Source organism: Solanum stenotomum, chromosome 7 (genome assembly GCF_019186545.1).
Source record: "Solanum stenotomum isolate F172 chromosome 7, ASM1918654v1, whole genome shotgun sequence".
Taxonomy (NCBI): Eukaryota; Viridiplantae; Streptophyta; class Magnoliopsida; order Solanales; family Solanaceae; genus Solanum; species Solanum stenotomum.
In genome coordinates, this window is record NC_064288.1 from 52333336 (window position 1) to 52347280 (window position 13945).

General features: G+C 34.8%; 1 protein-coding gene across 1 annotated transcript; it reads right to left on the reverse strand.

Annotated features, from left to right (window-relative positions):
• Positions 1–298: 298 nt before the first annotated feature.
• On the reverse strand, positions 299–11303 carry LOC125871102 (uncharacterized). Its single transcript, XM_049551697.1, has 9 exons — positions 11160–11303; positions 6738–6792; positions 5389–5487; positions 5190–5233; positions 3323–3410; positions 2442–3229; positions 1791–2036; positions 1612–1668; positions 299–746 (listed from the first exon to the last, which is right to left on the reverse strand). The coding sequence occupies exons 1-9, from the start codon at positions 11169–11171 to the stop codon at positions 576–578; spliced, it is 1560 nt and encodes a 519-aa protein (XP_049407654.1). The 5' UTR covers positions 11172–11303; the 3' UTR covers positions 299–575.
• Between the last annotated feature and the right edge of the window lie 2642 nt (positions 11304–13945).

Consider the following 13945-nt stretch of genomic DNA (forward strand, 5'->3'; position numbering starts at 1 on the left):
CATAGAGATCACTTTTTTTCTTTTCCTTTAAAACTAAATCAATCAACCAAAAGTGTAAATAGGGTTAACAAATTTTCCATCTGGGCACGAAAAACGAATCGACATCTCAATATGATGCAGCCCTTCCAATCCAACTTTCCATTTCCAAATTGGTACTTTAATGTGGAATACTGAGCAAAGATGTGCCACAAATCAATTTCCTTATGTTCCCAATTTTTCCACAAAATTTTGAAGCAGTAAATGAGGAATCAGCGCGATGTCACAAACTATTTTATATACTACCTTATACACAAAATGCTGAATCATAGTCACTTGTATCAATTGGAAATACAAAAAAAGTTTACAGATGTGACAATTGCATTTCTAGAGGTAATGAAAATTATACAGAACCTTTTTTCACTTGAAATGAAGCTGCTCTATACACGAACTATGCAGCGAGTTGGTATAAGAGAGCTCAAAACCAATATTTGAACGTAAAATTGGGTTATCACCAGATGTTACTCCTGTAACTATGCATAGGAGAGGAATTTCACAAAAGAAATCTCAACGAATCTCCGGATGAACAGTTCGGGTCGTCACGGGATGTTAGTACTGTTAGAATGTTCAGGAGAAGATGAGGCACATGGAGAACGGGAACTCTTGCACCTCCGGTTTCTTGGATATGGATGCATGTTGGCCAGTTCACTGACTCGATGCAGGACAGACTTTGGCAAAGGTCGCCAAGACAGGTTATGTTTACCCTTTTCCTGTATCAATGATAATCCGGTCAAATATCATATGAGAAAAGTAAGCCCTCTGGAATAAGGGGAAAGTTTGAAGAACGTCAAAACACTACACGTCGCTATATTATCCATCAAACGAAGTGGCTGGACTAAACAACATATACCAAAATCAGCATATAGGCAATAGATTCTTGAGCGTTAAGCTTCCTACTAACTTTGATGAGTTCAACTCATGCTACTTGAAACCGAAAATGCAACTAAACATGAATAAATAAGTTAGGTGGAAATTATACTCAATTACACTCCACTATACAACAATCTGATTTCACCAACATAATTTAGTATTACTATGACTCTTGTGCGCACAAACACAAACAAAAATTTTCAAAACAAATAATTATGATGGCTATACAACAACATACGCAATGTAATCCCACAAGTGGAGGGTCCGGGGAGGGTAAAATGTACACAGACCTTACCCCTACCTCCGTGGACTAGAAAAGTTGTTTCTGGTAGACCCTCTAAGAAAGAAAGGAAAATAACAACAAAATAGCAAGATACACAAAGCAATTGAAGTAAGCTGTAGTAGTAAAACTGAAAAATAAGATACTATGTGAATACCAGATAAAAATACTAAAAGATGAGAAGGAGACCAGTTCCCTGCTTCTCCCTTGGAAAAGTACTACAACACATGGCTAACCTTCTCCCCTAATCTCCTAAGCCTCCAAAACTTCTTATCTAGGGTCATGTCCTCAGAATATATGATGGCTATACATACAAAGTAATTCTATGACAAAACAGAAAGAAACTATTGCATCAAGTTTAAAAGGCCCATGATTCACAGCAAACATCAAGCATCATTAATCAAATTTAAAAAATGAATACTCACCGTTGTTTTGCTTTGTTTCTGTAGATAAGTTGCTTTAAGAAGATTCCTCCATTTATCCTGCAAGACGTTTTAGCAACAGAGTACCACCTTTAGGTAAGTAGCATGCAAACACTAGATGATGCATGGTTTTTCTTGACTCATCTGGTTGAAGAATGCCTGATAGTGGCCATGGTGCTTACCTTGAGATCCACAGGTGTTCTATGAACAGAAGATGAGAAATAAAGCTTCTTTATATGACTCCATCTTCCAACTCCATATTGGGCAACTCCATCAATCAACTTTCTGACCTCTGAAACAGTCCAGAGCCTGTGATGTTTCCTCCGCACACCATCTTGATCCAACTTCTTTGGTGCAACAACATCATCTTTATAATTCACTACTGTAGTAGCCTCCTTATGAGGCTCCTCCTTGTGAGGTTTGAAAACCTTCAAGGTGATCAACTTTTATGTCAAGGAAAATACTAGCTGAAGATTAAAACGTGATTAAAAAGTTGCAAAAAGATACGGGGAAGTATGGAGGGTATCACGATATGCTCAATAACAAATTGACATGGAAGATCACCCTTTGTTTTCAAAAAGTACCTGAACTCACCACCAAAAAATTTCAAGCAAGCACGGTGTTACATCAACTCTCATTCATTTTGAGTTTTGAATAAATTGTCAACAAAGATGGTGGTTGAATGTTATTTCTGAACTGACTTGCATGACCGAAATTATACAACTAGCCTAGTAAGGGCACCTTTAAATTTTAATGTGCTTATACATGGATGCAGTGCAAGGATCACATAAATGAAATTACACATTTTGTTTCAAAAAAATTTTGGAGTGTACCTGTGTCGCATTGGATGCATCCCAATCATCACATTCTTCGTTCACAAGAGAGGCAAAAGGCACTTGAATAGCTTTATAAGAAGACTCTTCAGAAAACAATACCATTTCCATAGATTCTGCACGAGGTTTCTTCTGACATCTGACTTTGAGAAGCTTATTCTTTGATTCTGGTGCATTAGTAGAAACCTCTACTCTTTTCTTAAGACGTTTAGCATTAAGATCTGAGGATTCATCAATATACCTTCGTGTAGGCTTGCGCAGACGCTTTTGAGTGACAGGAGTGTCAGTGTTTATTGCTTCAGAAGTGACTGGAGGGCTTACTACAGAGGATTCATGCATATCAAAGCTTTCACAGTTTATATCTTGCCCCTCATTTTGTGTAGCATTAGACATAAAAGAAATTCCGTTAGATGTTAGCGCAGAATGGTCAATCATGCTGTCATTCATCTTCTCAGAAGATGCAGCTTCAGCAAAGAAGCCTGCCACATCATCCACATTGCTGATATCTCCTGGATTGAAAGCAGTAGAGAATTTCACAGCATTGTACTCAACTAGCATCTGACTTTCACATTTGTCACGAGAAAGGTCATGCATCTCTGAATTGGTAAGGCCAAACATAGCATTCTGACTTTGAGATTCTTGCACAACTAATCCAGAAGAGTATGGCATTCCACAGGTGTCAGTTCCATCACAACTAGATAATGGAATCTGACTTTCTAAAATAGGGTCCAGCAATCCTCTACTTGAACCATAATCCAGATTTGTGATGCTTTCAGCAAATTCAATATCTGTTTCCAAGAAGACCAGAAAGAATTGTAGTTCTACTTGATGTACAATATTTTTTCTTAATAATAAGAACATAACTTACGAAAACTGTTTACCTAACAAATAATCTTCACATGGAGGAGAAAGATCATTTTGTGCTTGAATTTTTCCAGCTTCAAATTGACTTCGCTTTAGATCAAGGACCTGGCACGGTGACCAGGTAATTCAGCAAAGACAAAGATCTAAAGATAGTAATGATTGAAGGAAAAACAAAAAAACGCCCCTCGAAACAGCCAACATGCACAGGAAAGGAACTCCCACAACCAAACGATTCAGAGAGCAATAGGAAACAACTTGCGGATTCCAACGACAAAAGAAAAAGAAATCTACTCAAGATCTGCGAAGCAACTTTGTTATACATCAGAATGTCAAAGCAATTTGAACTTTGAAGAAAAAAACATTGATGTCTAACTGCAGCATATTGGTGGAGCTGTGTTTAATCTCCTAGGGACAAAAAAAGAGCCATACAGTGCGTCCATCTCAAATTGACAGTCAAGACTACTGACACTCCATAGTACTCAACATTTCAATCAAAATATTCCTTTAGCTGAACCAGGATATTCATTCATTAGACTATACTTTTTTATATTATCAAGTTATCATACTTCTTTCAATTAGACAAAGATGTGTTTCTTTCTGTAAGGTACAATGGAAGATGTTGTTCAGCTGGTGCTGTGGGAAGCAAATGAGGAGACATAAGGCGTGGAAGGTTGCTCCACTCACGNTGGTCCAACTAAACAAATTTTCAGTGCACCTAGTCTTCAAAATGCCTAAAGCAGGATACTTTTTTATATTATCAAGTTATCATACTTCTTTCAATTAGACAAAGATGTGTTTCTTTTTGTAAGGTACAATGGAAGATGTTCAGCTGGTGCTGTGGGAAGCAAATGAGGAGACATAAGGCGTGGAAGGTTGCTCCACTCACGCGTATATGGGTTGTGTCATGTGTGGAGCGAGAGAAAAAAATAGAAGCGCTTTTAAAGGGCAAATAATTTTATACACGTAGGGGTCGTTTGGTTGGGAACAAGTTATCCCAGAATCAATTATTTTGGGATTAACTATCCTAAGATAACTTATCCCACCATGTATATGGGATAACTTACTTATCCCATTACTATGGTATAAATGGTGGGACAAGTTATCCCAAAAATGACAACCAAAGAAGACCCTAAAATTTTATACCGGGACCATTTAATTTTATCTCTCACACCAAACGACCCCTTAAGGAATAGCCTCGTGTCCCTTCTCGTTGGTGGAACCATGAGGTCCTGTCAGCAAAGATGATGAGTCGGTGTCATTTGTAGGGAACCGTCTGTTATTGTAGTTTCTTTACTTATGGTATACCACTTGTATAGAGTATTTCCCAACTATCACTAAAATTTAGTACTTCATCCAAAAGAGGCAATATCCCGTACACTTTCATGCCTTCAGGAAGTCCATCAACTCATCTTCCAAGACCTATATCTAGACTAGAAGAGAGGGAAGGTAAAATGCTAAACAAGACACGAGACAAACTTCTTCATATGCATAAAAGGAAAGAAAGGCCACACAAACTTCTTGATATGCATAAAAGGAAAGAAAGGTGACACAAACTTCTCCATATGCATAAAAGGAAGGAAGGGCGAGTCAAACTTGATAAGGTATTACAGAGGTACAAAAAGATACAGGCTCTTCCAAAAGGAAAATAGGGGACAACAGCTTTTTATTCTGATATGCAAAAATGGGGGACAACAATAACATAAACTTGCGACCGAAGTTCTAAATTCCTGATTGGGCCAAACAAAACTAGGAAAAGCAAAAAACATATGGGATAAAAGTGTTAACAGATGCGGAAAATTTCTTTAAGCATAAGAAATTAGTAACTAGATTAGACACATTCCATTATCAAAAACAGCAATTTAACCGAAAGAGAAGCTCACATACATCTTGATTAATTTCATTTTCCCTTTTAGATGCTATACTGGAACCTGAGAACCACAAAAAGGAACTATTAGAAGTGATCATAGCATAATTATAGATAAACAGATATAACAGTAAAAAACTAAGGGCTATATTATATATTATACTATACGCCAAAGCGACCATCTTCCCAAGGATTAAAGAAAAACCTGAGATGACATACCTATATTGTACAAAGCACCTTTCCTTTCCATGCCCTTTAATACCCTCTTCTCATCAAAACGCAAGACACCAGAGATAGAAGCATGATCATCACGGGTTTCTACAAGCAACATACAGGAAAATTTTTATCATCCTCTAAAGGATGAATAACAGGTTCATCTTCTATGAGCTAAGAATCAGTAATTACAATACCACAAAAAACGTAAAAAAACAAATCATCAAGACATGGTGAGTAATTCTTTTTATGAGATATGCTGGTCTGAGGTCTCAGTACATAATATTCACTCTGCACAAGGATTGGATTCTGTTTCCTTTTTTATGGCGGATAAGAATTGGAATCATGCTGCAGGAATGAATTCAAATTGTGCTTTTTGTTGCATGAGTCACAATACATCTACATCTAGAAGAGTGAAGTTCATCTCTAGCGACTTGCAGAAAATTAAAAATATATAAGATTACACTACATAAAATCAAACTTCTTCTTTTTTTGGTTTCCCATCTGGTGTCCGGTACTCACATTGGAGCCCGACTAAATCCAGATTCGCGCCAAGAAGTCCCACATTGGGGGGTACAACGCTCCCTAACAAAGGCGACTCCGTACCCAAGGGGACTCGAACCCGAGATCTCTAGTTACAGATGAAGGAGTACTTACCACTCCACCACAACCCTTGTTGGTACATAAAATCAAACTTACAGTAAAGTAACAAATTAGCAACCAAAAACCAAAAGAACCCGATAGCTGATACTATCATCAGACATACAAAAAACTAAACAGAACATATTTGACTAGGTATGCTATTTAGCCTCCTTTTTTTAAGTAATTGATTTTATGGGGTCATCTATAAACCATTACAACTGAGCAATTCCTCTCTGCATATACATTAAGCTTGGAATCACAAATTGTGGCACCTGAACTGCCTATTAGAACACCAATGCAGGTTCGGGTGTCAAACTTACCACCTTGGTCAATCTAAGTAACTGTCAAAATAGACAGAACTCCAGCTGCCATTAAATCCCAAAACAGAACAATCAATGTACCAAGATTTCATATTCATCTGGATTAACAAGAAAGAACAAGGTAATGACTTCCTTAGATCATAATAAATTAGTAACACAAGATAATGAGAAAAGCCTATATAGTGTATCCACATCAATTATAAACGGAAAAAAGAATCTGAATCACATAAGCAAGACAAGGGAAAAACAAAGCAACTTAACAAGGAATATACTAGTTCATGTGAAGTAACAAGTAGTTTGAGACTCTTAAACAATGAGACAATTAACATTTGCACCAGCACAAAGCATCCACAGTGCAAATTAGTATATTGTTGAAAATGCATTAGTAAGTACCTGATTCATCAAACCAGACCCCTAGAGAAGCAAAACCACTTCGATATGCTGAATTCTGCAAACACAGATGGAAAAATTTTAGGACACTTTCTCAGACTAAGGTAAATACATGCATATATGTAGCAGATTAAGTAAAAAGAAAAAGAACCTTGGACTAACTCAACACTAAAAGCTGGCTCATGCCCAAAAACCACATAAGTAGACACCAACTCATACCTCAACCAATGTTGTGTCTAACTCAACCCAAAAAGCTAGTTCATTAGGGAGGGTTGTTCAAGACCATATAAGGAGACAATAACCCATCCCCTCAACCAATGTGGAACATTTTTTTATTTTTTATTTTTTATTTTGATAACAAGGGAAACCCGCAGCCACTACCCTTTGGGTGCGCACAGGGTAAAACCCCCGCTCCTATGCAATAGCTCACAAACCACATAGGATCAACCAATGCGGAACATTCTAACAGACTTATGTCCAACATAGATAGATGTCTAATATGTGCCTGTAAAAGCATTTAGGTGTAAGATAGGTAAACTTTATTTCCATCTCCTCTCCTGTTTCATTATTTCTCGGAACATACACAATATTCATCGGTGAAAGAATTTGTGTCAGCGACACTGTGTAGGCAGGTCATACATCAAGGGCAGTATTTAGGTAAGTGGGTTTATTGTGAAATATTTTTTAAAACCAATGTTTCAAAAACTGTCCTAAGAAAATAAAAATGAACGCAAGAAAGATACACAATCAAAAAACTTGTAAGCTTTAATGAGCAACAGTCCCAAAATCTTTGAGCTAGCGTTGAACATCCTAGAGACAGGTGCAACAAATTTAAGAAATTAGCCTTAAAAATAAATAGCGTTTGCACCAAATAACCATTGAATCCGTAAAGACTTCAAAATTGCAAATCATTGAGAGAATTCATCTAGAGTCGCCACGATTCACTAATAACCCTGCCAATCGTGAACTCTTTTACGTCATTTTCAAAATGAGAACGACAGGAATGTTACATGGTAATTAGCAGTCTATTTGTTTTTTTTTTGGGATAAATCGGCAAAGTAAATTATCCTTCCCTTTTACCATTTTAAGCATTTCACTCTTCTCAAACTTATGGAAAAACATTATCTTTATCGAGTTTGTTTTTACCCCTCGCGAATTGCAAAGTCATTCTGTTCCACGGACCAAAACAATCAACTTATTGGGTACAATTATACTCTAACATGTTCAAGTGTATGTGTTTCCATTTCTCAGCCCAACAGAAGGGGCTACCAAAAACAAGCTCCCAGCCTTGCTTTTCTTTGACTGGGTGCAGGGGCGGATTTAGTAAGGTCGAAGGGGTGTCACGTGACACAGCTTCATTGGAAATTATTACTATTATACATATATATATAACACAAAGGATATATTGAGTAAAGTGACAAGTAGCTCTGTTGGTTTGGAGTTTCATTTCCACAAATAAGGTTGTGTGGTCGAATCTGCATAGCCTCAATGTAACATTTTATACACGGCCTCATTTTGAAAAACTGGGCTTTTGTTTTGGTCCTTTTTATGTTTTTTTCCCTTTATCATTCTTTCTCACCAATAAAATCGATTAAGAACAATTTATGAAATTCAATGAATCATAAATTATTTACTGATCATTTGCTGCCCTATATAAAAAGATATTTAGTACTATAATTTCTACTGAGGTGATTTTAAGTACATGTCAAAAAAGGAAAACTCATCAAGAAAAAGTTACAGTATTTTTTTATTATTTTAGAAAAGAAACAATAGTACCCGTGAATTGTGTTTTATTTGTATTTCATTCTTTTTTAATAGGGTGTTACATTAGTTGCCCCCAAGGCCTAGCTCGAGTGGCAAAAGGTGGAGGATTTGTGGCTTAGGTCGTAGGTTCCAGCCCCACACCATGCAAAGCGAAGCCCGATATTTAAGTGGAGAAGGGTAGAGGGGCGGGCCCATTATCCACCGAGTTTAGAAGGTTGTGATTGGTCCAAAGGGTGGGTGACAGATGGATTTCTCGGTTATCAAAAAAAAAATAGGGCGTTACATTAGTTTATTTATTGTTTCTCATTTTAAAAGGGGACACTGCTGACGAAAAAATTGTGTACGCCACTGCTTGGGTGATAGGGAAGTTATAGGGGATGTAGGAAAAATAGGGAAACACAAGTTGAGCAATGCATCTTCAGAAAGGGAAATGCTCTGGAAGAGAGCTTTCAACCTTAATCTTTTTCATTCGCGAAAAAAGGAAACTTAAAAGGACAGTCTTGGAAAGGAAAATAGGGAAACACAAGTTGAACAATGTCCCCAAAAAAGGAAACGTTTTGAGAACACCCCTTAAATTTCATGTACTTTGGATGGAGCCTAAAACTTCCATAGAAAGACAAAAAGATCTCCATAATTCCAAGGAAGGAATGCACTTCAAGAAGGAATTTCTCAGTGCTATTTTTTTTTATCTACAATGTATTCTTCTTAGTTGATCTCTATGCTATTTTATCGAGTGTCATTGTGCATTAATCACGTTGTTTATTCATGGGGTAAAGACTTAAATAACTCTACAATGTATCAGTAAATAAGTGTCATTCAATTATTGACACCCCAAGCTTCAAATGCTTTTTCAAGCACATACAACTGAAAAACTCTACTAAGCAATAAAAAGATGGTTTCCTCCTTCATCTCTATCAATTTACTCTAAATTTAGGAAAAAGGGGTAGCAAAAAAATGAAATTGAGCAGATATTTCTACATACATGAACCCTTTTGAGTCCAGTAACTCGCAACACCAAAAAAAAGGCTACATTTTTCTGCCAACACACACAAATTCCCTCAAACCGTTCTAACCATATATTAATGTCTTCCAAAATTCGCACAAATTACATAATGTACTGTACATAGGCACAATCATAGTACAAGAAAGAACATAAAAATTGACAAAGAAAACCAAACATACTAACCTGATTCATCAGTAAAGAGAAACAATTATAGTGAGAATGTAGAGTGGAAGTGTGTGTCATTCAATAAATAAAAAGATGGTTTATCTCTTCACCACTGTTAATCTAAAGTACGGAAAAAGCGCTAAAAAAGACCCAATATTGAGCAGAAATTTTAGCATGCACGAGTCCAGTAACTTGCCATACAAAAGAACTGCATTTTTCTGTCGAAACGCACAAATTCCACAACCCCTTTTAACCATACATCAATGTCTTGCACAAATTCCACATAGGCACAATCATAGTACAAGAAAGAACATAAAAATTGACAATGAAAACCAAAAACGCTAACGTGATTCATCATTCAACTGTAATGAGAATGTAGAGAGTGAAACTCTCTCTCTCATTCAATTATTAAAAATATGGTTTCTTTCTTAATCCTTCACCTCTATTACTCAAAAGGGTACCAAAAAATCAAAATTGAGCGGAAATTCAACATGCAAGTACCCTATTAAGTCCAGCAACTTGCAACACAAAAATAAAGACTACATTTTTACTGCCAAATCCCACAATTTCCACAACCCCTTTTCACCATACATCAATGTCATACAAAATGTACAAAAAATAACATAAAAATTGAAAAAGAAAACCAAAAACACTCACCTGATTCATCAGTCAACTGTAATGAGAGTGTAGAGAGTTCTGTGTGTGTGTCATTCAATTAATAAAAAGATAGTTTCTTTCTTAATTCTTCACCTCTATCACTCAAAAGGGCTACCAAAAAATAAAAACTTGAGCAGAATTTAACATGCAAGTACCCTTTTAAGTCCAGCAACTTGCAACACAAAAATAAAGACTACATCTTTACTGCCAAACCACAATTCCCACAACCCCTTTTAACCATACATCAATGTCATACACAAATTCCATCAAACAACATAAAAATTGACAAAGAAAACCAAAAACACTAACCTGATTCATCAGTCAATATAAAAATGGTTTCTTTCTTCACCTCTATTACTCAAAATGGGTACCAAAAAATAAAAAATTGAGCATAAATTTAACATGCAAGTACCCTTTCAAGTACAACAACTTACAACACAAAAATAAAGACTACATTTTACTTCCAAATTCCACAATTTCCACAGCCCCTTTTAACCTTACATCAATGCCACACACACTTCATCAAAGAACACAAAAATTGACAAAGAAAACCAAAAACAATAACCTGAATCATCATTCAATTAACATAAAAATGGTCACTTTCTGAACGCTTCACCTCTATTACTCAAAAGGGGTACCAAAAAATCAAAACTTGAGCAGAAATTTAACATGCAAGTACCCTTTTAAGTCCAGCAACTTGCCACACAATCATAAAGACTTCATTTTTACTACCAAATTCCACTATTTCCACAACCCCTTTTTCACCATTCATCAATGCCACACACAAATTCCATCAAAGAACACAAAAATTGACAAAGTAAACCAAAAACACTAACCTGATTCATCATTCAATTGTAGTGACACTGAAACTAAGTGTCTGTGTGTGTGTTAAGAGAGAGAAAATGAACAGAAAAAAAAGGGGAAAGTAAAGGGGTCGCAGGTACAATACAACCATTTATGGGACGGAATCGAAAGAAGTTATATGTTGTTGTCAGTTTCGTTTTTAGTGTTTTGATAAAACCTTGAGTTTCAAGTCCGCTACGGTGGAATTGCACTCTCTTGAATTGCTACGTCTTCTTTTGCTTTTGACACGTGGCACTTCCTTTTTTGCAATTTTTTGTGCTAACCACTACTTCAATTATAGTGGGGATATTAAAGTATGAGACATTTCTTAGAAAAAATATATTTCTTTGATAAATGATCAGCCTCCTATTTAATTTGTAATGAGTAATAATAGGTTAAATTTTAATCTGCACAATTTTTTGTAAGTTTAATTTTCTTGATCTATTTTTAATAATTTATTTAAGTATTTAATAAAAAAATATTTATCACGATAAAAAATACTTTGATAATTATTTTTCATAGATCAAGATGATATATTGCTTGACTTTTAAACTAACTAAATTGAAAGAATTAAATGGATTGAGTTAATGAATGAATAATTGTTAACCCATTTAAATCTAAACAGATTAGGTAATTCATGATTCTATAATCTAATTTTACCATCCTAATTTAGATAATTCTTGATTTTATACAACTTTAAAAGGATAGTGATCTATAATACTTCAAGAATATGGGTGCAAAGCTTGAAATATACCTTCCCTATATTTCAATTTATATGTATTATTTTCCTTTCAGCATGTTTTAAAATGAATCATTGTTTATATTTGGTAATTTTTAATTCTAAATATCTCATGTGATATATTTAAGATTGTAATATAATATTTAAAGATTATTTTATTATATTAAATATATTTTGAATTTTAAAATATAAAAAATCATTATTTTTTAGTTATTCATAACTAATTAAATTAAAATACCTAAAATAATAATTAAAAAAATGTATATTTATGCATGTAAAATTGAAACTTGCGTGCACACAAAAGAAGTAGAAAACACAAATCTATTCTTTGGACACAAAAAGCTTCCATAGTCAGCCTTTCTCCTCATTATTGTTGTCTCATGTATTCATTAGGTTAGCAAATCGGAAATAATAAAAATAAAAAAATGAAAAGAATTATCTAAATCCACAAAAAATTACTATGTGTTCTTACGAAATTTAATATCCTCAAGTAATCAAGGTTGTAGATTAATTCCTCGCAAGATAAAATGGATTAACCATTAAAGAAGTAGCGGTGCTTCAAACTTCGATAATTTCAACGAATTCAAAAAGACAGCAACGAGATGACACACGCAGACACGATCGATTTTGTTGGTAAGAAATGTATGGAAGAATGCAGAAAAATGAGATAAAACCTCTCTATTTATAACCAACAAAGAATAATATGAAAATATGTTAATTGTGTCTTATTGAAAAGGTCACAACTCCTTGAAAAATAGANACTATGTGTTCTTACAAAATTGAATATCCTCAAGTATTCAAGGTTGTAGATTAATTCCTCCCAAGATAAAATGGATTAACCATTAAAGAAGTAGCAGTGCTTCAAACTTCGATAATTTCAATGAATTCAAAAAGACAGCAACGAGATGACACACGCAGACACGATCGATTTTGTTGGTAAGAAATGTATGGAAGAATGCAGAAAAATGAGATAAAACCTCTCTATTTATAACCAACAAAGAATAATATGAAAATATGTTAATTGTGTCTTATTGAAAAGGTCACAACTCCTTGAAAAATAGAAATCTTTCAGAAAGGTCATAATCCTTTGAAAAATGCGCAACCTTTCGAATGGTCACATCCCTTTAAAAAAGACACAACATTTCGTAAAGATCACAATCCTTCATAAAAATCACAACCTTTCAAAAGAGTTGCAACCATTCATTTTCTATTCACATCTTTAATTAAACCCAACAATTATATCCTCCTACTTTTAAGTGTAATATACTTGATTTTTGCAGTAGGTTCAAAAGAGTACTAGTAGTATAATAAATAAACTTTGGAACAGTCTTGGAAAATAATTATGCATCTCTTAACAAATGATTAATTAAACATGTTTCATGTTAAGTATAAAATCTGCCAATTGTATAACGATGGTGTCTAATCAATTTTTGTATATTATATTAGTTATTACAATTCAAGTACTTACCAAATAACGAAGAACAATCAATATAATAATAATATTTCTCGTCTTTCGATAAAAGTCGAATCCAGATTTTTTGATAAAATTAAACTCTGATCTCACATAATTTTCATTTCACTTCGTTAAACATCAAATCACACACCTAATGCCACTTTTTTTATAAAAAAAAATCCCTTCCTTTATCACATAAATCAAGGGTTTACCTTTGCATTAGCCTTCAGACTTTATTAGATACTCCATTTTTATTTGCTTTTCAATGAATTTCGAGACTTTTAATATGGCCCGACCCAACCCAACATGTCCATTCTTCCATGAACACTGCACATAGTGGAAGCTTAGAGTACTCGGACTGTCATTTTAGTAGAAATGCAATAGATCTGGCATGATCCGACCCTTCCAAGGTCATTGTACATAGCAAGATCATAAAGTTGTTAGAACAACCTCTTACAAAAATGCAATAATTGTATACAACCCGTCCCCTTCCTAGGATCCCTAACGAGAGCTTAGTCCATCGGACTTTCACTTTATTTGTCGAAAAAATCATCCCTTCTCCCATTCCATCAATGAAGAAGCTACTT

Bases quoted from the DNA above. Each gene is read 5' to 3' on its own strand.
- LOC125871102 (XM_049551697.1), bottom strand. The intron at 3,411-5,189 runs GTATGTGAGCTT...TCACCGTGCCAG, and splicing joins AAAATGAAATTAATCAAGAT to GTCCTTGATCTAAAGCGAAG. The intron at 1,669-1,790 runs GTAAGCACCATG...AACGTCTTGCAG, and splicing joins GAACACCTGTGGATCTCAAG to GATAAATGGAGGAATCTTCT.